General features: G+C 37.4%; 1 protein-coding gene across 5 annotated transcripts in view; it reads left to right on the forward strand.

Annotated features, from left to right (window-relative positions):
• CEP128 (centrosomal protein 128kDa) overlaps window positions 1-24,316 on the forward strand; it is a 342,764-nt gene extending 318,448 nt beyond the window's left edge. For all 5 annotated transcript variants that reach the window (XM_005860142.2, XM_014534684.1, XM_014534685.1 and 2 more), the window contains 5 exons: window positions 2,378-2,455; window positions 4,100-4,213; window positions 14,989-15,097; window positions 23,199-23,322; window positions 23,592-24,316. In XM_005860142.2, the coding sequence (XP_005860204.2) occupies window positions 2,378-2,455; window positions 4,100-4,213; window positions 14,989-15,097; window positions 23,199-23,322; window positions 23,592-23,634 (468 nt within the window). In that variant the 3' untranslated portion in view covers window positions 23,635-24,316. The remainder of the gene's footprint in view (window positions 1-2,377; window positions 2,456-4,099; window positions 4,214-14,988; window positions 15,098-23,198; window positions 23,323-23,591) is intronic.
• Window positions 24,317-25,671: the final 1,355 nt, after the last annotated feature.

Raw genomic sequence — 25,671 nt, forward strand, 5'->3', positions numbered from 1 at the left:
GGGGCTAAGACTCCTTGCTCTCCCAAACCTCTGTGTTGGGGCTTGTGTTAAGAAACATGCTATTTGATGAATCTTTCCTACACATGAAGAAGTGAATATAATGTTGATCAGGAGGAGCAAAATCCTCAATACTTTATGTGGAACTTGAAAAGGAAGATGTTCGGAACTTAAAGCAATAGCACATGGCTTCCAATTTCAAAGTGGTGAAGTACCAGTGTTTGTGCCTTTCTCTCGAAGAATAACATTAGAAAAATAAGAATATGAAGAAATAGAAACCCTGATTTACACATGGACAACTAGAAGACATCGGTAACTCAAAGTCGAAGAACATAGAAAGAAAAATGGTCAAGTGACTCAGAACACAGAAGGTGAAACTCAAGTGCCTGTCAAGGGGACAGCATTGGAAAGCCAATATCATCACCATGCAGAATTCCACAAAGGCTTTTGAATTGGAGGTACTATTACTGCAGGAGGAGAGGTGCAAAGGAGTACATTGGAAGCATCTGCAAGGAGGAATTTGACTTTCAACTCTCTGTCTCCCTCCTGGCCCCACCACAAACCCTGCAGAGACATACGAGTATTCTCTGGGGAAACTTTGGGTTGAAGATGAAGCCAGAGAATAGCATTGGAGAGCAATAGGAGATTTAAAATAAGAGATTAAGTGAAAGTGGGTATACCAAGTAATGAGAACACCAGTTCCTAATCTTCTCTAGTTTCAGAAAAACTGAACTTCCCCTGAGGGAGTAAACCTTCATATACTCATAATTTGGAGCCTCCGCTATCCCCACTTCCCCCAAAGCCAGTGACTACCTGATTAGTCTACAATTGAATTATGAAATTATAGGTGTGATTTGCAGTAATTGATGCTGTGCTATGCATTGGTGTCTAACCATCCCTGACATCTCATGGCTTAAAACAATAGAGGTTGATGTCTCACTCCCATGAAGTCCAGTATGGCTGAGAGCTCTCCTCTCTCTTGCAGCTTTGCCATCTGGAGCATGAGGCCTCCAAGGATCTCATGGCAGAGACTAGGATGGAAGAGCCCAGCACATAGGCTCTTAATTGTCTCATCCCAGAGGTGACACATGTCATAGTGCAGTGTTCAGAAGCATTCACATGGGAGATGTGGGAGGGCACATGGACTATAGGTGGCCACTAACTTAACACTATGCAAACTCATGTCTAGGTCCTCGTAAGACCCTTCACTTCTCGTGCACCAGCCATGGGACTTGTCGTTGACTTCATTTTAAATTTAAAAGCTAGTATCTATTGCTTACCTATTATGTGCTGGCCCTGTGACAGGGCTACAAATATAGATATGCGCCCTGACTGGTATGGCTCAGTGGTAGAGTGTCGGTCTGCACAACGAAGAGTCACGGGTTTGATTCCCAGTCAAGGGCATGTATGTGGGTTGCAGGTTCATTCTGAGCCCTGGTCAGGGCACGTGCAGGAGGCAACCAGTCAATTTGTCTCTCTCACATAGATGTTTCTCTCTCCCCTCCCTCCCTTCCATTCTCTCTAAAAATATATCAATAGAAAAAATATCCTCAGGTGAGGATTAACAAAATAAAAAATAGAGGGCAGGATTAGGGGGTGGGGAGACAATGGAGGGGTTAGGACACATTTGTAATACCTTAATCAATTAAGAAAAAAATTTAAAAAATAGAGAAATGCATATGATACAGTCTCTAGTCTCAGGATTATTCTATGATTTAAGCTCTTAGTTTACATTGGCTTCAAAATAACTTTTAGGTAATTTCCTCTAAGTGTTTATATTGGTAGGTGTAAATTAGTGACTAGCTAATCAAAAGACTGTGTAAGTAATTGATTAATAACAGTATCTTTTGTTCCTGTCACAAATATTAATTTTAGATATTTCTCCCAAGTCTTGAAAACCATCCTCTTTTCCTTTTAACTAAAATAATCATTGAGAACTCTTTTCTTCTTTATAATGGCAACATGTGAGGATCTCTAATGTGCTTCATAGATAAGTAACTGCAAATTCATCTATTTCTTGGTATTACCTTGTGGTTTATTTCTGATATTCACTGAAGCGGGTTTGCAAATTAATTTTAATATGAAATGTTCCATAGAAAGTCTCATAGAATATCAGTTGAAAGCAATTGTCCAGGAAGAGTTTTCATTTCTGAGTCAGTCTTGCAAATGAATCTCATATACTTTGTAAAAGGAAGTCACTCTTCTGAGTTAAAAAGATATATTTATCCCAGAAATACTATTCTATCTGTTTGTATTTGATTTTCTAAGCCTACAGCTTGAACTGCTTACACCAGTGGTACAAATGAATTTTAGTTGTTGGGTTCTGAGAGTATTAATAAATTTTTTATAATGTTTGATTTCCATATGTTTTCTTTTCCAGAGTACCCGTGTGGCCTTGGACCATCTGGAGTCTGTGCCTGAGAAACTGAGCCTACTAGAAGGTTTCAAGGACTTCAGAGTAAGAAAGAGTTGGCTTGTCTCTTTCAGTATTTTTATTTGAGTGAGAACACTTGACATCTTTCCGATGTGCAAAGAAAATTATAGGGAGGGAGGCAAGACCAAAAAACATTGGGACGTTTCACACTCCATCATATCAGAGATTATTGACATTTGTGACGTCAGATTGAAAATAATGGGGCATATATTAGCACAATATGGGAAAATAGGGATTCTTACTCTAATCCTAGAAGCTCATTTGGCCCTTGGAAACTTTAACTATGATTTAGAAATACCTGCGAATTAAAACAGGTTACACATTACATTGACAATAGATAACTTTTGTGAGAAACCATTTTAATTTACAAATTATCTTCTTTGAGTTTCAATTTTTCAGAGTACTGTTTTTTTTGAGAGAGATGATGGTGCACAGGTTATCCCTGTACTGTGGCATGTGAATTGAAATCTGCGTAGAGTTTTAGATTTTATGTCCCATGCCATTTATTGATAGCATGGGATATAAAATCTAACCACAAAGCTTTTCATTAAAAATCCAATTAATTACATGTGTGGATTTACCTACTATAGTTTTTTAAAGTTCCTCACAGAGCCCTGGCCTGTTCAGTTGATTGGAGCATTTTGAAAGAAGTGGTTCAGCTCTATAATCCCACATTTAAATATTACATATTTGTAATGGTGAAAGGGAGTAGCATTGAGTTCCAAGCCCCCATCCACCACAAATTGCCTAGCCTTGGGCAACTCATTCTTATCTTTACAGGGGCTATAGTTTTTTTTACATAAAAATGAGAACTTTGGAATTTTAATACTCCTTCTAGTTTGGTACTATTTGGGGAACTAAGTCCCATAGATGATTTTTCTTACATACAAAAATCAGTTGCCCTCATTCTAATTTTCTAATTTCTCTCTAATTCATAATGTTACTGTCTAAATAAATAGCTATAGTGACTATTTGCTCTGTTTTATCCTCTCCCCGCAAAATGAAGGAAAAGTAGGAAGGGAGAGAGAGACATCAGCTGAGGAAATTTTTTTGTGTGTGTGTGTGTGTTTTTAATTTCTTTATTACCGGAATCTTTTTACCCTTTTGCTTTTGAGGTCAGATGAGATATCCTTAAGTTTAAAAATCTATGTGCTATAATAGTTAAAAAGTAAAATGTTATTTAAGAATTAGTGAAAAATAGGTACTAGTTTTAAAGGTAACATTCTTTTTGATGCCAGGTACTACTAGATATCATTAATGATCATCTTTGGAAAACTTCCTGTTACTTGAAACTTATTCCTTTCAACTAACAGTGTCAGTCATTTCAGATTGGCACCAGGACTAGTTGTAAATAAAATGCAAATAACCAATGTGGGACTCTGGTTTATTTTTATCATGTCATCCAAAGTGACCAATTTCTTCTTCATCAGTGACGTATGGTTCCCCTAAGTATCTCCCTAAACTTTTATAATTGTTTATTTTCTACATACCAATACTTTTTTTAAAATTTAAATTCTTTATTATTTAAAGTATTACATGAGTCTCCTTTTCCCCGCATTGACCTCTCCCTGGCTGCTCCCACCCCCCAGCATACCAATACTTTTATTCTAATTTCAAGTGCTGATTTTTCTTTCATCCACCAGTTTAGATGTGTTGTTGTTTTTCCAGGATTCCCACAGTTTATCTGAGAGAACCGATGGGAGGTACTCCAAATACAGAGTTCCCCGAGAGTCTCTTCAGCAGCGCCGAGATGAGCCCAAGTACAGAATCAGAAACTTCAAAGTAATGTCCTTTATATACATGTTCAGTCTTAGAGTATTTTCCATGTTCCTGGCTACTGCCCTCACAGCAGCTCCTGCAGGGTTCCTGTAAGAGAAGATATTCTTTGATGCATAAAATAGATTTTCAGTTTTGTGGAGTTGAGAATAAAAAGATAGTGCCTATAACTTCTACCTGGGAACTAATTTGTATGTTTATGCTACTGTGGAGTAATATGTTGTTTGTCCATGGGAATTGATGCTGCTTAAGAAATCCTGAGCCAGGAAACCCTGGTCTCTTGGTTGGTTAAAGGCTAAGTGTGGCTGGTCGGTTGCACTCCTTTGTGCATAAGCCCAGTCACTCTCAGTGCTGACGTCCGCAGTAGGCAAAGTAACATATAGGGAACTTTGTAAACTATAATCTTGGCACATACAGTCATCTGTCATTCATCATTCTTTCCATGAGGATATGAACTCCATACTACTAATTAATGGGGATGCTTATAGATGAATTAGGGAACTTAAAATTTGGGGGTGAGACCAATATAGGACACTAGAAAGATTTGACCATATTGACAAAAAAGCCCGCCATTCCCTAGATTCTCCTCAAGATCCACCTGTGCTGTGGGTGATTTCAAACCCATTGGATTCTTAACAGGTATTAGCTAGAGCAAGCTTTCTCAACCTTGGCATTATTTGCATTCGGGTCCAATATCTGTTGTAGAGATGGTCACATGCATTGTAGGATATTGAGCAGCATCCCTACTAAGTAGATGCCAGTAGACTCCTCCATCCCAAGTTGTAGCATCCAGAAATGTTTCCAGACACTGCCAGATGGCACTTCAAGGGCAAAATTGACCCCCATGGAGAACATTGACCAAAAAGGAATCCATTGATATTCAAATGTACATGCCAATTCAGTTTAGAAAAAAAATAGCTAAAGGCTCTTCGGGCTCTTTTATATTCTTACAAACTTCAGTATGTACGAATGAATATTCATTACACTGTATCTATTTACTCATTACAGCCAAATATAATATTTCTAAGAAGTTGCTGCCTCCTGAATGAAATCGAATAGAACACTCAGTGGATATAATGACTGTTCATTTCTATAGTCCTCCCTAGCATGCTTAAAATGAGCACCCCACTTTCTCAATCCCCAGAAAACTGAACACTGTTATGCCACATTATTGATACCCTTACTGTGAAGAGGGAATCCTGTGGCTTTATAGCACCTTACCTTTGGTTTTTATAGATTGGCATTAGGGACTCTAGTAGGGACCTTGTGGTTTCATATAGCAAAATTTAAGTTTTCTGAATCATCTCCCAGCATTCCCAGTAGTCTCTCATACACTCCAGCATCTCTCCATCACTTACAGGGGTGCTGCCCACTTAAACAGAAATACGGGGTTTAGACAACAATAGCAGATAATAATAACTACTCATTATTGAGCCACTCACATGAAATTGCCCTGTTTGTAGGTGTTGCACACTTTATATGCATTATCTCATATAATCTTCACAGCAACCCTATTGAGTTGGTACCATTCCAACCACCCCTCTTTTACCATTGAAGAAAGCAGGGTTTTAGAACAATTTAATGGTTGAATCAGAATTAAAACCTCAATATGCCTTGCTTACATTTGCAGCTGATTTGTAAGTGAGGCCAACACTTAGCAAAATGAGAAATAAGTTTTGCAGATAGATAGTGCAAGTATAGGAAAGGGCCAGAAAGTGTATTATATGATGACAGTGTTCCACATTAGTACTATCTAAACACTGTAAAACGTTGATTCATTTCAGTGATGAATATGTAGACTGTCACCTTATGTAACACGTGCCTGAAATAGTGCAGCAATCTAACAAAACTCATATAAATATCACATTTTTTGTAGTCATTAGAGATGGAAATGTGGGAGAACAGTTTTGCCATTTGCAGATACCAATGATCATTTGCTTACATGCTTCTTATGAAAACAATTTATTTAAAAAGACTGGGAGGGGAGGCAGCTTCAAAAGAAGCATGAACTCCTATGAGCAGTGAGAAAGTTGTTAATCATTTCTGGGCTTCATGGCTAATCAGAAGAGCTACCTCAGGTTAGTCACAGGCATCCTGAAGAAAACACTTCATTTATAAGAGGCATTGGGATTCTTTCTCTCAAGAGAGAATGTGCCAATAATATATTATTTCAACAGCTATTAACTTCCCACATGTTTTGCTAGGACAGAGTTCAGAGAAAGGCACGTTGCAGGGACTGAATTTGTTGGTTCTACTGAAAACTTATTCACATATTGTCTTTCACTCTCAACAGTAGAGTTGAGTAGTTACAACAGAAACTGTATGGCTCAAAATGTCCAATATATTTACTCTTTGGCCCTCTATAGAAAACGCTTGCCAACTCTTTGTCTAGAGAAAGGGGAAATTACCAATCTGGTCTTTCTTCCTTTGCATGTATATAAAACATTTCCTTTCCTTTATTTACCAATCAAATAAATACTGCTCATGTTCTTAGCAAAATCACAATATTTATCCATTCATTCAACAAACATTCATTGTTAGCTGTGTGCCAGGAACTTACTGGATGCATGGGCCTCACATCATTAAAAGAAATAGACAAAGATCCCTGCCTTCTTGAAGCTTCCATTCTAAATGAAGAATATTCATGTTTGTTGTTATTGTTGTTTTTTAAAATACAACATTCAACAAACATTGCATTTCTACTGTACACAGGCACTCTGCAAGGGCTAAAGAGAATGGTATAATAAGAAAAATAATTACCAATCCTTAGGAATCCAAAGCCTCCACACACACAACTGTTGTGTAAAGGAGAAAGGGATAAATGCTGTTATGGAGACTTTAATAGATTGAAATGGGAGTTCAGAGAAAAAAGAAAGATACCCATAGTCTTTTGAAAAAATGGTTTATGATGACAAAGTACAGGAAAGTATTTGATCCCCATCTCTTTGGAAGAGAGTGGCTATTAGTATTACAGTTGTACAACTCTGACTGTATTATTATTGACAGTGAAATAACTGTTGGAATAGAGAACCATGTTGGCAACTAGCTTCTCATGTTGTTGTTAATGTAGGAAGGCGGCGAGACGTCCACTATGACCACACTGCTAGTGGAGGGAAGGGTTAGCAGGAAGTAACTCAGGTTCTTTTACAGTCCAGGCTAGAGCCATCTCCTGCAATTTGCTCTCGTGGCAATCACCAGAACAAGAACTATCGGATTTCTAGAAATTCATCGAGATTTTCAGCAGGAGTGACGTGCACAGTTGCTGAGAGCATAATGTAATATTGTACTAAGTTGACCAAGTAACTGGACCAAGTCTGTTCTAAAAATTTATATTTAGAATTTAATTCAAAGCTGAATCTGACATATTTTCTTTATCTTTGCAGAGACAGCAGAGGCATTTCATGGCCTCTCTTTCATCAGGCCTAATTGGGTTTCTATCGGACAGTTTTCTTCCTTGCTGTCCCAGCTGTTTCAGATAGAACAGAATGTTCAAAAGTCAGCCAATGGCATAGCATTGCTAATCTGAATTCACAGAGGAGTGTGGTTTTGTTCAAGAAATCCCTGTTTGCTACCTGCATTTTTTGCTCTCTACACATACTAAATATATGGTTTTAATTAGCAGTGGTTTTTTTAGTAAAATCACAGAAGGCATGTATTGTTCCCATCCTTCCTCCTCCTAAAAGGAAATTCATGATTTTCAATTTCTAGTGGAAGGGTCAGTATGTAACTTCTTTTTAAGGAAGCAGATGTTTTATAGGATAAGATGAGGTGGGTGAGGAAGTGTTGATGATGTCTTTCAGCACAGTTTATGAAAGCAGAGCTGGCTGAAGCCCTTTGTCATATTTGTTCGGAGTAAGAGTCCGTATGGTATTCAGTACGGTTTTGCTCCTGGGAGCCAGTTCTCCTTCCTTGAATCTCTTCCTGATTTGTTTATACTTTGCTTATAGCAATTAATGGCTGTTAGATCTTCTCTCTTAGGTCAGCTATTTCTGTACATACCTTAAATCTTTTACAATAGTAGCTTCTAAAGCATGCTATGCATTAACTCCTGATGCAAATCAAGATTATAGGTGATTTTTATTTAATGACTATTAAAACATATCACTAGTGTATTTTTCAGGTAATTTTACAAAAATTGCTTGGTAATAATACTGTCAACTATGGGGGAATTTGAAGGAGAGTTAACCACATCACGCCCCGATGATCTCATTTATAACCACCTCTCTCCATGCTTCAACAAGAAATCATATATAAACTGCTGTGCAAATATAGCTCTATGCTTCCCCCAATCTTAGCCAGTTTGCCATTCTTTAAGCCCCTCTTATATAGAGATTTAAGGTGCAAGGTTAATTAATCTGTAAGTTAACATAAAAGAAAATAGTAAGTATATAGTTGAATACTGGAATTTTGGAAATGCTGTTCTGCTAGATTGTAGGACTTTTGAGGGCAGATACTGTCTGCCTCATCTTTGACTCCAGAATACACAGCAAACACATACATTTTAAATTGTGAGTACATATTTTTCTCTAGCTTCAGCCTTTCTAGAATTCTAACAGAAATTTAATTTCACACATATGAAACCTGGCAGGCAATCAAATCATGCTAAGTCTGAAGAGATTTTTATTCTTTTGAAGTGATCAAGGCTAACTTGCCAGCCATAATATTTAACTAGTTGATTTCATTTTGCTCTTTTAGAAGTTAAACAAAAGGTTGCCAAATGGATTGGGATTTTTCTTTATTATAAAATCTGAAAATAGCAATGGATCAAAAGTGTTTATTTAGGAATCAATATGGGTACTTAGATGAGCACATTAATTTTTTAACCTGCTTGAGCCCCACTCTACCAAACCTAGTTCCCTTAACAAGCTTTCAGCCATCCCCAGTGATTTACTCAAGAGCAATAGAAAGGAAATATTGTGAAGAAGTTCATCTATAAAGATCCATTTTAAATAATCTCAAATTCAAAATTCTACATACTAAAACCATAAAGAATACCAAGTAAATGTCTTAGTAGTTTTTATTAAACATGCTTGAATAATGTTCATGCAAACAATCATTGTTTTCTTTAAAATAGTCACTTTAAGAGAATAAATACTAAGTCCAATGAGGCACTATCGTTAAAACATCTTTGTCTTTGTTAAGTAAGTGGCAAATTCTTTTGAGTGTCATTGTTTATGGCAAATTTGTATCCACTGTGAGTAGATTAGATTTGGCCTCTGAAAGACCAAATTAATACAGAGCCAAATCTGAAGTAGGTTACAAAAAAAAAAAGACTGAATAGATCCTTTTCATTAGTGAGTGGTTGGGAATATTAAATTTTATGCAATAAAGTATCAACTGGACAAAGGTAAATTTATCAGATGGTCTGATCTAGCACAGTGTTGTCATGAGTCTGTTCACCTGTGGATGACTGTGGCTGTGGGTTGATAGTACTTGTGCTGTGCATTGGGATTTCCTGTGGTAAAGATCGTGTGAATGGTTAGAAGTGCTGACTGTTTAGTGGTTCTGTTCAGATAGGCTGGAATCATAAAGTGTTCGTGCTGAGAGGACTTAGAGATGATCTGGCCCAGCACCCTCATTTTTACATGCAGGAACTGAGAATATGAGAGTAGCAGTCTCCTATGTCCCAACTTCCACCATGGCAAACTTTCATTTCTGTACTTTAGACAATAAATGACCCTATGTGTCCATTTTTTTAGTTCCTTAATGCAAATAGCACTGTGCTAAAGTGTGGACAATTGCGATGGGTGAATGAATAGATAGAGACAATAACAGCGTCACCCTCATGGAGGTTAACAGCTAAAATAGGAGCCTTGCAGACTGAGATGTGGAGGACAGGCTTTACATAAACTGTCTCCCCAGCTTTACCTTTCAAACAGGAATAAAACCTACTGAGGAAGAGGTTAGGCATTTTTAAGCACCGATAGAGGATTGGGAATAAAGAATGGGGGCGAGGTGGAGGGATAGTGCATTGTTAGTGTGGAGACGAGTTCTGGAAAACATTCCTGCCACAGGCTCAGAAACACATAAGTGTTTTTTTCCTTCTCTCCAGGGGAAGGGTTGGATAAATTAAAATTTAAAAAAATTAAATGTATCATTTGTCTTATAAACTTTGAACTTATAATATTCCGGAGAGAAAAATACTTGGTGGGCGTCATTAAATATTAATCATTACAGATCAGTTTAGCAAAGACATTTTAGTCAGGTTGGAACAGCTTTTAAGAAACCAATTACAATGTGGGTTATGAAAGAGAAGTGGAAGAAACCCAGGGAAAATATTAGAAAATGCAAGTCCCTGCACCCAGTGGAATTTTTGCAGGGAATTCTGGCTAACTAACTTGTTGAGACTTAAGACAGCAATAAAAATAAGTCCTTGTGCTAAGGATATAAGAATTGGTAAAAAGCAAAAGCTAAGATTACTAAAATTGCAAAAACATCTTCCTTTTTAACAAATACTTTCTTTTTAATATTTAAGTATTTGATTAAAGGGTAGGTAGGAATTACAAAAAATCATCTTATGGTCACCTTGTAAAATTTACTTATATAGAAATTCCACAAATTAAACATCAGTATATAATTGGAGGACATGAAGGTATTTTTTTAATCTTCTAGTATGTTGATTATTGAAAGGATTATGAAATATTTTTCTTTTAGGGTGTTCTTTGAGGTTTCATTTCTTTAGTTGTATTTCATGGTAATATGGGGGATTCTGGCAGTCTTTTAAAGACTTATAAAATGTTGGAACTTAAGGATATGTCAGAGGTAAGCTTCCTCATTTTCTACATGAGAAAAAAATGTAAGTGGTTAAATAAGTCAACAATTTTAAAGGGAAGGGACAACAGTCCTAAATTTTGAGTGCTTATTAACAGAGTGCCAAAATACATGAAGCAAAAACTGATAGAACTCTAAGGAGAAATAAACACATTCATAATTGTAGTTGGAGATTTCAATATTCTTCTTTCACTCATTGATAAAACAATAGGCAGAAAATTAGTAAAGATTATAGAAGACTTGAACAACACTATCAGCCAACAGACCTAACTGATATTTATACAATACTCCACCCAGCAACAGCTGACTACACATACTCAAGTGCACATCAGACATTCTCCAAAACAGACTACGTTCTGGGTGATAAAACAAGTCTCAATAAATTGAAGATGATTGAAATTATACAAAGTCTGTTGTCTAACCACAATGGAATGGAACTAGAAATCAATAACAGAAAGATATCTGGAAAATCTTCAAATATTTAGAAACCAAATAACATATTTCTAAATAACCCATGGCAGAACTCAGAAGAAAAATTAGAAAAAATTATATGAAAATAGAAGTATAGTTTATTAAAATTTGTGAGAGTCAGATAAACAGTGCTCAGAGGGAAATTTATCACATTAAATATGTATATTATAAAAGAAGAAAAGTCTCAAATAGGTAATCCAAGTTTCCACCTTAAGAAGCTAGAAAGTGAAGACAAATCAAATGTAAATTAAGTAAAAGGAAGAAAATAATAAAGAGCAGAGATCAATGAAATTATAAAAGCAGGAAAAAAGTGAAATAAAAACCAGGATTTTTGAAAAAAGCAATAAAATTTAAAAACCTCTATCCAAATTGATTAGGAAAAAAATAAGATAAAGTTTTCAATATTAGAGATGAAAGGATAGTACTAGAATTTCTATAGACATTAAAAGAATACTTAGGAAATACATAGAAACAACTCTGCCAATAATTTGATAACTTAGACTAAATAGATACAAATAAACAGCCTAAAAATATGTCACCCAGTAATTCTACTCCCAGAACACTATGCTAAATTAATACATTTAAAATGTGGACAAAGCTTTATGTACCAATATGTTTATCAAAAGGTTATTTATAATAGAAGGAAGCTGAAATCACCTTAAATTTCCAACAATAGGTTAGTAAAATAAACAATGATTAACCATAATGATAATGATGACAGAGAAAATTCCCATATATAATATTAAATGAAAAAGTAGAGAAAAAAAATGTCAACAAATGGTGATCTCAATTATAAAGATATTTATAAATGAGAACTGGAAAAAATTTACCCTTACATTAGGCTACTAGGTTTATTTTTAACTTGCTGGATTATTCATTTTCTTCATTTTTTCTGTATTTTCCAAGTGTTCTAAATATGAAATATCAGTGTCCTATTTTAACTGTCATATGCCACAAAACTGATTTTATAATTTAAAATAGAAAGTATTCTATTTCTGTGAACAGAAAAGATATAATCTGTGCTTTGAATCCAGTTGATTTTGCTTTAGAAATTTAAGCCCATGCCTTTTGGGAAGAATGAGCAGGGCTTGAATATCTTTGTGTGCCTCAGCCTTCCTCTGGTAGGCACACTGCGAGGCTGTCTTTGCACCGTCTGTTTCATTCAGCCCCAACCTGAATCTCCACTTCATTCCTCTCGCTGTCTTTTTTCAGTCCAGGTGTCTGTGTTTCCTTAAGTTTTCCTTTCTCTTATTGGCTCACAGTCATTAAAGCGTCTTTTACCAGGAAACCATTTCTTACGCTTTTCTCTTTCATGCCTCATATAAACACCATGACTGACTGGAGATTTCTAGCATTGGTTGAGAACTAACTCTCCTTTCTGTTTGTGCATCTTCCAGCTCCTCCCAGGCCTTTAGTACTTCACATCCGACTGTAAGAGCCAGGTCCATTGCCCGGCCTCTAGCCGCCCACTGTCAGCTCATTCTACAGTAGCTGTTGAAATACATTTGGACACAATGTATGTCCTTTCCTTTCCAAAAGTCCTGTAGTGAATGACTTCCAGTTTCTTATGAAATCCCTGTAACTAGTCAAAACTATAAATCATTTGGTTGAAAACCTAAGGGCCTTCATCTTAAATAGACCTGAACTCCCTTTTGGTACATGAAGGCTAATGTACTTGAACCATCTGAGGATTATGTCCATCGTTATCTTCGAGTAAATGGGCCTTTTACAAATGTAAATGAACATATTCTTTGTGGCCTTCCATTTTCATTTGCGTAATACTTATGTGATAAAGATATAAAATATAAACTTGGCACTTGGTATAGAGAATAACAACTAATTCATCGGATTGTCATGTTACATGAGGCTCTGCTGTTTGTGGTGGCTATGTTTTGAGAAATCTGGGGCCCCTAACCCACAGTTGTCTCATCTAGAATCTTTGGCAACATCCTTGATCCCTTCCTCTCCCTTGACCCCACAGTTATCCTCAGTTACAGTCTTTTAGCTGGTTTTCTCAGACCAAAACCTGTGCCACTCCAATCTGTTCTTCCTAAAGAGATCAGAGTAAGCTTTGTGAAATATAAATTAAGGCATGCCATTCCTCTCCTGAAAACCCTGGACCGACTTTCTGATTTATGTAAGAAAAACCTCCCAAATCCAAACCCCAGCTCTCGATCTCATTGTAACCACTTTCTTTAGCTTTAGTGTTCCTAAGCACAACATGGGGCCTTCCTTCAGTTCTCAGACACAACAAACTCTCAGCTCAGCATCTTCACACACAGCTTTAGTGTTCCTAAGCCGTGGGGCCTTCCTTCCGTTCTTCAGACACAACAAACTCTCAGCTCAGCATCTTCACACATGTCTGGAGCCTCATTCCCTGACCTCTATCTTCTGCTCCCCTTACCTCCAACACTCCCACCACCCACCCATAAGTTTTCATCTAGCTGATTTATTGATTTATACTCAGCATTCAAAAATTGCTTTAAATATCACTGCCCAGAGGAGGTTTCAAATCTAAATTTAGTTCTTATTATTATTTCCTATTCTTCTTCTTATAACACTTATAGTTTTTCATTTTATTGTTATTTATTTATTTGTATAATGCCTTTTTCTTCTGCAAGCTAGAAAATTGCATGACCGCATACCTCATTTTGTTCATTATTTGACCAGCACATAATAGGTGTTCATTATTGTTGAATGAATGAGTGAAAGAAAGAAAAAAAAGAATTGTGTAAATAATTAAAAAAAACACTCAAGAGAAAAAAATTGCAACTTTACTATCACAGAAAAGTATGAAAGCATCTATTTTAAGTCTAATTAGTAAAATTATTTGAGTTATCATTCCCATTTTTAGTGAAGGTTTGGGGGAAAGGACACATTTATATATTCCATGAGAGAGGGACCTCTTCTGTGTTCATTTTTATTTAGGTATTAAATATTTATTGAATGAGTAAGAGGTTTAATATAATCATTATGGAAAGGAGTCTAGCTCAATGTATTTAAAGTATGAAATTGTTTTTATTGACCCAGATTTCCACCTAAGAATTTGTCATAAGGAATATCACAAATATGGAAAGGTCATATATTTAAAGATGTTTCTCACCGTGTTATTTATAGGAGGAAAAATTTGGAAGCCACCTAAATGCCCAGGAAAGCACTCTGTGCTAGCTAAGTATAGTGTATCCACTAGATAGTATCCGAGTAACCTACATGCTAAAGGTTAGGATAATAGGATGACTTCAGAAATGTTTACAGTATGAAGGCAAATAAATGATCACAGTTTTATAACACTGTTTACAAATCCTACCCACAGGGAAAAAAGACTGGAAAGAAATATGTCATGCTGTGAATGGCTCAGGTCATTTCCTTCTCTTTTTTATTTTTGTACATGCACAGGTTTTATTTTTTACAATGGTTATAATTATATGTATAACGTAGCTTGTATATTGAGGTTCAGTTTCACATTTAGAACTTTTAAATGAATCCCTATTCTTGTATTTTGTGACCAGTGAACTGAAATGCTGTGCTGTCTTATCTAGGATGACCGAACCTTCGCCGAAAGTGCCCATGCTCATGGGCTAGATCACTCGTCTTCGTGGCAGGACCACAGTCGCTTTCTGTCTGCTCCACGGTTTTCACACTCGGCCTGTAAGTAAGAAGTCCTGTACTGCTTTTAAATTGGATTTAAGAAAATGCAACTCATGGGAAGATTAAAATGTAAGGCCAATACATGATAGTAATATTCATGTTATGTGTTTGAAAAAACTTTCATTACGAATCGTACAAATAATGCCCCTTGAGTACACTTACAATATCACCCAATTTACTACAAATATATATGGGATCCCCCTTTTATAGACCTTACCCTTATCAGAAAAACTTAAAATAAATCATCCAAGGTAATAATCTTAATTAAGCAAATTTTGTATGTGTGGAGATCATTGGTAACTGTGGATGAATGAGTAAAGGAAGTTAGAGGGTATTACAATACAATTCAAATCACCAAAGAGTGAAAAATCTTTGCATAGAACTATTCAGAAATATATAATCTTTTGCAAAGAATAAGGTTATTAATGTGATTACAGGCTAGATTTCATTCTGTGAATACACTGTAAATGTTGATAGTACATCATCCACACCAACAAGGTGTAGGGTCTCTTGAATCAGGATACCATCTCCCACCACCCACCCCTCCCCTTCTTCAAGTTTCAGCTTATATGTAATGTCCTTAAAGAAGCCTTCAGAAGTTACAGTTTTAAGTACGGTTTCTGTTATGAGTGCCCACAATGCATTCCAATTTTTCTTTAAAACCCTTCTCAGAATAATTATGAAGTTATTTGTTGTTTGAGTGACTTATTTTATTTTTTTATTATTTTTATTTATTTTATTTTTTTAATATATTTTATTGATTTTTTACAGAGAGGAAAGAGAGGGATAGAGAGTTAGAAACATCAATGAGAGAGAAACATCGATCAGCTGCCTCCTGCACGCCCCCTACTGGGGATGTGCCCGCAACCAAGGTACATGCCCCTGAACCTGGGACTCTTCAGTCCGCAGGCCGACGCTCTATCCACTCAGCCAAACCGGTTAGGGCTTTTTTTATTTTTTTTATTTTTTATTGATTCCTCTGTTAACTGAAGATTGAACGCATGATGATAGGTATGATGTGTGTTCTGTTCATCACTGTTTCTTCAGCATCCTGCATAGTATTGGGCACATAGTGAATACTCAATTAATATTAAATAAATGAGTATAGGAATTTTTTTTAAGTCTACTTTTATCCAAACCACTAGGACTCAAATGTTATTTAATGGATTCTTATTTAAATAATCATTTAGCTCTTCAGTTTACCATGGGCATAGAGTTTGTAAAATTTTGAAAACCCTCTTATTTTAAAAAATCTAGGTTACTATAAAATAAAATACCAAAATAAACCACAAGGAAGTAGGTCAAATCCAAAAGTGATAATTCTCATTTTTGCTGATTTATATTTATGGATTCATTGAATAAATGTTTTTTAGTTTCTGATAATGTTTTGGTTTTCATTATATCATGATTATTTTATTCCAAGAGCTAAGCATTTTCTCTTCCCTGTCTTAACCATTTACCAAGTGACTTTATATATCTGCATAAACCCTCTGCTATTCTAATCTGGCAGCCACTCTTTAATATGGATTGTTATCTCAAGTTGGTTATAATACCTTAGGATCTGATATACATAGGCCAAATTTCTTATTTTTCATATTAAGAAATGGAAAAATTTCCTCAGGGCTGTGTGACATATATGAACATGGAAGAGGAGGGTGGGCAAAACACCATCAAACATTCCATCCCATCCATCAAGGCATTCACATGCTTGGCCTGGAGATAAACAGCACCGTGACGACGTCATTACTCCATGGCCGTTTAATTCTGCCATTGTGACCTTCATAAGGCGCCCCAGAAAGGCACCTAGAAGGAAGTGGTTAGAAGACATTAGGGGGAGGAAAGCATCACGACTTTTAGAATTTTTTTTTAATATTATGACAGGCAGTGAGAGAAACTGTTTTTAGCTTTCTACTCAGTAGCATTTCATGACCAGCTGTGGTCATTTCTCTAAGATATATTATAATCCTCATAGGCAGCCATTCGTTTCCATATAAATTATCTCACTTACATGGAACTACAGTTAAATAAGAGTAGGAAGAAAATATCACTGAGAACATAATTAGTGTTAAAAATGTGTATTATTGCCTATACTGTAAAATCTGACTGAAAATTTACCTTCAAAAGTAAACCTCTTGTCCTAGTTGTTGTGGTTCAGTTTATTGGGTGTCTCTGTGCACCAAAAGGTTGCCAGTTCAGTTCTCATTCAGGGCACATGCCTGGGTTTCCAGCATGATCCCCAGTTGGGGGTGTGCAGGAGGCAACCAATATATGTTTCTCTCTAACATCAATGTCTCTCTCTCTCTCTCTCTCTCTCTCTCTCTCTCTCCCTCTCCCTCTTCCTCTCTCTCTAAAAGGCAATAAAAATCTTTTGAAAAATGTAGTAAGCTTCTTTATTAATTTAATTAATTGATAAATGATGTAAGTATTTTATTAAAACACTAGAGGCCCGATGCACAAAAATTCGTGCAAGAATAGGCCTTCCTTCTCCCAGCTGCTGGCACCGGCTTCCCTCCAGCACCTGGGACCCAGGCTGGCTTCCCTCGGGCCACTTATAGGCACCCGGGACCGGCTGGCTTCCCTCCGCCCTGGCTTCATCAGGAAGGACGTCCAGAATGATGTCTGGAAGACATCTGGTCTAATTAGCATATTACCCTTTTATTATTATAGATAGCCTATGTTTTACTCTTATTTTTGACAAATTTATTTTATGATTTTTCTCACATATCTACCTAAATATTTTGAAGGATACTTTAGAAAATTTATTCATAGGCACCTTATTGTTAAACATTTTATGTTATTGAATTAAACTTATTCCTAGAAATCACATTTATTCTTATTTGATTTTCTAATGAAGCTTGAGATTTCTATGTTTTTTCATAATGTGGTATCTTAGAAGTAGATTAGGATCACCCTGAATACTTCATTTTTGTAGCACAAACTATTTCATCTTATTCATAGAAATTGTTCTGTCATTTTTCTTTAACCTCCATTTAAACTTCTAAAATTACAAAGGAGAGATGTCAACACCAACAACAAAAAAACAGCACCCACTGTAAATTCATAATCCAAGGAATGAAGCTGTCTTTAAAAATATTAATGCCCTCAGATATGAGAGGAAATATTATATCCATTAAAAACAAGAACAAGATGCAAAGAAAAAGGAACACAGGATAAAAGGTCTCAGAAATTTAAAATATGTTAAATTAGAAAGGTGAAAAATGAAGTTGAGAAAAATCACAAAGAGTAGAAGGAAAAAAATATGGCACAATAGGAAGGAAAAGATAAGATATTTAGAAATTCAGTTCAAGAGGGAGAATACCTGATTAGCCAGAGTGGTGGGATGAGAGAACAAGGAAAACAGAAGAAAGGCCAGAAGTGGGGGGTTAAAAAGGCCCACCCACAGGGACCTGGTGCACTGCGGTCATCCTGAGGCTCCCCTCACCCTCTTTCTATGTTGATGCCCATGGGCCTCAGATCCCGGGCCTTTCTCTGCTCATTTCAAAAAGGGAGGTGAATGTTTTGCTTTTGTGTTTCTGAAAATGGATTTCTTCCCCCTCATTCTGGTGAAACTTTGGCTGGCTATAAAATTTTATGTTGAAAACCACTCCTTCTGAAGTCATTGCACAATTATCTTCCAAAATCCAGTGTTGCTGTTGAAAACTTTATGTCTTTACTGTTTTGACTCCTACTCCTTAGAAGTGATCTTTTCCATCCCCATGCAGCCCCAGGAACTTTTAGGACCTTTAACCCCACCAGGTTACATGATGATAAGCCTCCCTGTGGGTCTTGCCTTACTCCCTTTACAAGCTACTTGCTGGGTGAGCCCTTTTAATCTGGACACTCATGTTCTCCAGTTCTTTCCTATTTGCTTCACTTGAGCACCTTAGAAAAAAACTACTCATAGAAATATGGCAAATCTAATTGAGTTATTAGAAACAATTATAGGTGGTCATAGAGAAAGAACAAATAAAAAAAATAAAAACATGGGTCAATTACTAATTCCAGAGGGAAAAGAATGAGCAAGAAAAGAAGCATTTTCATAGCATACCTATTAGGCTGTGTGAGCCATATTTACATAGTCATAGTATAATATAAATACTCACTATTGACATAACTCGAAGTTCAGATGTAACTATATAGGGAGGGTGGGATGAAGGGAAGTGGATGGGTGTGGATAAGTCTAAAAATGATAAATTAAAAAATAGCCATATAAGCTTCTTTTATTTACAAGAATTGAAGTAAATACAGAAAATAAAGCTAAAAGAGTTGATTATGGTTGACCCTTGGGATCAGGATTGTGGGATTGGGAGGGATGGGGCAAGAGACTGCAGTCTTTGTATGTAGCCTTTTGGTGCTCTTTGATATGTGTATGTGTGCTTAGTCTAAAAAGGAATCTCACACTAACAAGTGTTTGATTACCTTCTGAATGAACCATGAAGGCTAGAGGTTGGAGTTTAGAGCAGTTGAGACCAGTGTGGGGACATGAGGAGTAAATAACAGGGGCTGAATGGACATGAGTTTATGAGCCCACAGAACAGGCTCCTTCCTCCTCGAGTTGGGATTTGTACTGGATGAGGCCCTTCTGTCTATGCTGTAGATGCTAAGGCATTCATTCTGCTGACTTAGGTGCCCTGTCAAACTGTGACCAAACTACAGCAAAGAATCACTGACCGTGGAAAAAACAAAGGAAGTGGGAAAATACTGCATAATTTGTGGTCTCTGAAATGATCCAGCATTAATGAAAGTTTGTTTTCAGTAGTAATTTATGTCAGCTTTGTATAGTTCAGGTCAATTCAAGAAAAGGTAGATTCCTTCTGCCAGGAAGAAGGGGAGAAATGTATAAATTGTAAGTTTATATTACCATTGGAAATGGGAACACAGAAATCCATTCTTTAGAGCCATGATTACGACCAAATTTATCCTGGCTGGCTGGAAGTTATGGCCGAGATTCAGGACACTCTTTTAGAAGACTTGGATTCCATTACCTTCAGCTGTAGACAGTGGGGGCTTAGTAAGTAAGAGAGACTCATAATGCAAGCTTTTGAAACTGTCATTTTTACTTTTTATAAGTAGTGACTGACCACTAGTCTCCATGTATAGCTCCTTTTAGGCTAAAGGGACACACTCCAGGACTGGCCTACAGTCCTGAGGCCAGGACCAGACCAGATGTGAGTGAGGCTGGAGTCATGTGATGACTTCTCGAGTCTTCAGTCCTTTGAGACTAAATGCTTGATATCTGTGGAATTGGTATCTCTGAACTAAGTTTTAAAAATATATGGGGATTGCAAATTTTCTTGTAATTCTAAAACGGTTTTAAATAATATTTATTTAAATAAATGCATGATCCCAAAAGGAAAGAACTTATTTTTCATAGGAAAAAATGTTATCTGAGGATTATTATAGGTGTTGGAAATGAATCATGCATATTAATTTGACTTGATAGTCTTAGGAAAGCAAATCAGTGAAAGTTGCTAAAAAAAGGACCCTATTTTATTTACTTACCTCGGTTTACGTTGCTCTAAAAGGGAAAGAAAAGTTAAGTATTCTCAATTTACGTTAGAACATACCTGTAGTGAGAGTTTAAGTCCCTCGGGTGAAACAATTTCTCTGCTACCAGAATAGCACACACTTTTCACTTCTGCTCTGAGTGTCAGGATCCACCCGCCTAGCTCTGAACAGACACTTCCTATGTGGTCCTCCACTTCGCACATAAAATGCCAAGGATTTATGGCCATAAAAATATTGCAGTACTGATAGGTAGAAAAATGTTTTTTGGTTTTGAGTTTTTTTTTTATTTCATGAAAGCACCAGCCTTTCTGTTTCTCCATTTTTATAGGTTCATTTTACATGATAAGGAGTGTGTGTGTGTGTGTGTGTGTGTGAGTGTGAGTGTGTGTGTGTATGTGTGTGTGTGTGTGTCTATCTTTTCACTGACCATTTAGGTGCCAAATTTTTTCTGATTATTGTAATTTGACAAGGTACTCTCTTCAGTGGTTCTCAACCTTTGTTGCACATTAGAATCACCTGGGAATATTTTTAAAATCCTGATTTCTAGGCCTCATCCTCCAGAAATTCTGTTTCTTTGTTATGGGGTGGGGCCACAACATTAGTAACAAAGAAACAGAATTTCCGGAGGATGAGGCCCAGAAATCAGGATTTTAAAAAGATTCCCAGGTGATTCTAATGTGCAGCCAAGGTTGAGAACCACTGCTCTAGATGCTTTCTAGAAAGCAACTGGAAAATCCCTAATTGGCTATCTCTTAAAAATTCCTTAAGTACATTCAGTTGTTCAAGCAACATTTGCTAAGAGGCTGTGCAGGAGGAGGCTCTCTTTTTGGTTCTGGGGGACACAATAGTGAACAAGACAGGAGAGGTCACCTCATCTCATGGAGGAATAGGTAGTAAACAAGTAAACCATTTGAAATGGTGATTGTGGTTTAAAGGTGAAATGATGGAAGGCACCTAGAACAGGACTGCTCCCTTAAATTAGCGATCAGCAGATATTTTTCTGAGGAGGTTACAACTGAGCCGAAACCTGAATGGTAAGAAGAAGCCACTGAGTTAAAATTGAGTGGAAAGTTTTCCTTCGAGAGGGAGCAATAAAAGTGCAAAGTACCCAGAGAAGAAAGGGACATGGTCTTCTAGAGAGATGAAACACTGAATGAGAGAGTGAGAGTCAGTGAGAGAGTGAGGGATGGAGAGAGAGAGAGAGAGAGAGAGAGAGAGAGAGAGAGAGAGAGAGAGAGAAAGGTCCCCAGGGAGCTAAAGGCAGATGTTTGAATTTTATTCCAAGTTCACTGGGAGGCCATTGGTGGTGGTGATGGTGGTGATGGTGGTGGTGCGAGCGTGTGTGTGTGTGTGTGTGTGTGTGTGTGTGCATGAGGTGTGGGTTATGCAGTAGAATGACCTACTCTGATTTACCTTTTAAATAATAACTCTGGTTGTGGCCTGGCCAGATGGCCCAGTTGGGTGGAGCATCATCCCATACACTAAAATGTCACGGATTCAGTCCCTGGTTGGGGCTTGTATGGGAGGTAACTATCAATGTCTCTCTCTCTCTCCCTCTCTCTCTCTCTCTCTCCTCTCTCTCTTTATCTCTCTTTTTTCCTCTGTCTCCCCCAAATCAATAAAAACATACCCTCAGGTAAGAATTTTTTTAAAAAAGGTAGCTCTGGTTGTGGTATGGAGAAAGGGGCAAGAAGAAAACAGGAAAAGAGGGAATGGTAGCTTGGGCTGGTGTGATAATAGAAATAGTGTCAAGCAGAACTTGGAGGCATAACCATCAGAACTCAGTCTTAAATTGGATGGTGCAGGAGGCAGGACAAAGGAAGTAAGGAACCAAGATCTGAGAAACTAAGTGATTAAGTGTTTCATTTTTGAAGGTGGAGAAGAGAAAAGGATGGGCAGGCATCTGAGATTAGGAATCAGGCAGAAAGATTTCACATAGTTGGATATAGGTGGCTGGAGCTTACAGGAGATGTTAAGAGGAAGTAAACACACACACACACACAGAATACATTACATTCTAAATCTAGTCTCAATTTCCTTTAGTGAAACAAAGAATATTCTGCATAAAGGAGGCCCTTAAGATTTCTCGCTCCTTGCCCTAACTGGTTTGGCTCAGTGGATAGAGCGTTGGCCTGCGGACTGAAAGGTCCCAGGTTCGATTCCAGCCAAGGGCATGTACCTTGGTTGCAGGCACATCCCCAGTAGGAGGTGTGCAGGAGGCAGCTGATCGATGTTCCTCTCTCATCGATGTTTCTAACTCTCTATCCCTCTCCCTTCCTCTCTGTGAAAAATCAGTAAAATATATTTAAAAAAAAGATTTCTCGCTCCAAAATTCTGTGTACTTTACATCATTATATACTGGCCACACACACACCTTCCACTCTCAGATACTTCTTTTCCCCCTCCCCCAAATTAAATCACATGGATGTTTTTTGAAAATATAGTAAACTGACTAAATTTATTCCTACATTGAAGGTCTGTTAGGCCATGTAAAGTTGACAGGAAACTAGATGAAATACGATTATATACAATGTTTTGGTCCAGGGATTATGTTCACTTAGGTTGATTTTTCTCTTTTCTTTTACCTTGCCAGCATTTATCAAAAGAACTTTTGCTCCCGATTCAACTTCAACCAAGGAAGATGCCACAGGTTTACCAATGGATGGAACAAGTCCACAATCCAAAAAGCAGGAATACGAAAGCAAAAACAGCAAAATGTAATTAGTTGCTTTCCATGGGTGTTTTACAAACAATAGCATATCTACCCTTGCTGCAATTGGCCTACATTCTCTACCAGACATAGCTGAAGTCTATACTCTTCAGCATTGCCAAACACCGACTACTATGACAATACAGTTGGTCCTCATGAATGATATACGTTAAACCACTCCAAACACTGTCAGCTCAGAATACTTACAACTAACTTATTAGCAACTTATACCAGCAGAAAAAGTGATATTTTTCACTTTGCATTTTTCTTTTTCAGGTGCCGCCAGTCTCATTTTTCCAACCAAAATTTGAGTTTATAATTGAGGTCTTTCAACAATGACTAGCTAAAAAGGAGGAAAATGAGTTCCCCAGGAGGCAGAAGTTGCCAGCACTTCAAATTCAGGGAGCATTTATATACAACTGATTTTTTTTAAATGCTTTCTCCCTAATAAATTATCATGTGTTATAACATGTCATGGAGATATGCAAATATAATAGTAGTTCACTTTATAAATGCTCAGGATTGTTAAATTCATCAATTCAGCAGTCTGTTGCTACATGCAGTACATTAACATTATTTCCAATTATTCCTATTAAATAGCAATAAAGAATTTACAATGCTATCTGAATTGCAGAGCCAAGTAAAGAATTCAATGCACAATTTATTTATTTGTCTTTTTGTGGCCAAATATCCCACTGTGATCACTTCAGTTATATCCTGGACCATCTTTGGTTTACTCTGACCAAAATCACAGTACCAAACTCCTGTGTCCATGAGATTTTCTCTGCAGGAGCTCTCATATAACTTGATATTATCTATCTACTTTCAGCCTCTCAGCTTTTCCCACATCAAAGTGTTTTTAAGAACTTGTCTTCTTTACATGCTGATCTACCAGTGGAGAAAGATTTCTATTAAATGCTAAATAATGGTGAACATTGGGTCATGGTGGGAAAATCCTGCACAGAGACAAGAACAATAAAGCAATACCTTTCTAATGTGCATCACATCTGTGTTTGTTAAATTTCCCATCTATACTAATAAAAGGGTAATATGCTAATTAAACCAGATAACCAGATGTCTTCCGGACGTCATTCTGGAGGTCCATCCTGACAAAGCTGGGGGTGTGGCTGGCCTGCAAACTGCCTGTGGCCCCTCACCCAGGCCGGGCCCACCCCCAGCAGGGACCCCTACCCCAATCAGGGGCGTGGCCAGCCTGCAAACCACCCACAGCCTCTCACCCAGGCCAGGCCCACCCCCAGTGGGGACCCCCACCCTGATCCAGAGCCCCCTTCAGGGCAGGCCAGCCAGCCCCCACCCATGCACCAGGCCTCTATTCCTATATAATAAAAGGGTAATATGCAAATTGACCCTAATGGCAGAATGACCAGAATGACCGCTAGACCAGTCACTATGAGGCTCACTGACCACCTTGGTATCTTTCCCCGGCTGGCAGGCTCTGATCACCCGATGGCGAATGGGGAACTGGGGGTGGGGGGTGGCAGGGGGCGGGGCTGGCTGCAGGCAGCTGAGGAAGTTGGCCCTGATCATAGGCCAGGCCTAGGAACCATACCCATGCCGGGCCTCTAGTATTTCATAAAGATGCTTCTGTTTCCCTTAAGATATGTTTTCCTAATGGACCATATTGGAATGTGCAGAAGACATGAATGTAAATGCTACAGTTACTACAGAAGATGAAGAAGTTTCCTATCCCTAAATTACATAATACAATCTTCATAGCTTCCAAGAGTACAGGCACACATTTTATCATAATCATTTTCTAAACCTTTTGCTGAGTTCCTCCTATAGGCCAGCTGTTGTGCTAGGAAGGAAAACAGAAACATAAAAGCAGGTGTTCCTGTCCCCAAGTTTGTATGGCATTAGGAATTACAAGAAAAGGGGTGATGTGTTCAGGCTAGCTGGAGAAATTCTGATTTGGACATTAAACAGGTTTGGTTTGGTTTTGTCTAACCTCAGGATGTCAAAACATTAATGTGCTGACGAGCACTGTGAGGTTTTAGTGGAAACAGCCCTTTGTGAAGGAGTGGCTTGCAGTCATGGTGCTTCACATAACCCATATCAACTCTATAGTAATATTGGGGGTATTAAGAAATTATGTCAATATGTTCATTGCTGTTTTGACCAACACCATAATATCTTAACTCCTTGGATCTGAAGTTTATCTCCTTGGATCTGGAGAGAAAATTAACAGGTTTTATTTAAATCCTGTAGATTAAGGTTAAATAGCTTTACCCTGAATATATTAGTAAGAACTTTGTGCAGTCCAGTCTGTTTAATAGGAACTGATCTAAACCATTATTGGCACATCTGTGGTCATTAAAAAGAATTACATCAGGAC

Source organism: Myotis brandtii, unplaced genomic scaffold, assembly GCF_000412655.1.
Source record: "Myotis brandtii unplaced genomic scaffold, ASM41265v1 scaffold132, whole genome shotgun sequence".
NCBI classification, from domain to species: Eukaryota; Metazoa; Chordata; class Mammalia; order Chiroptera; family Vespertilionidae; genus Myotis; species Myotis brandtii.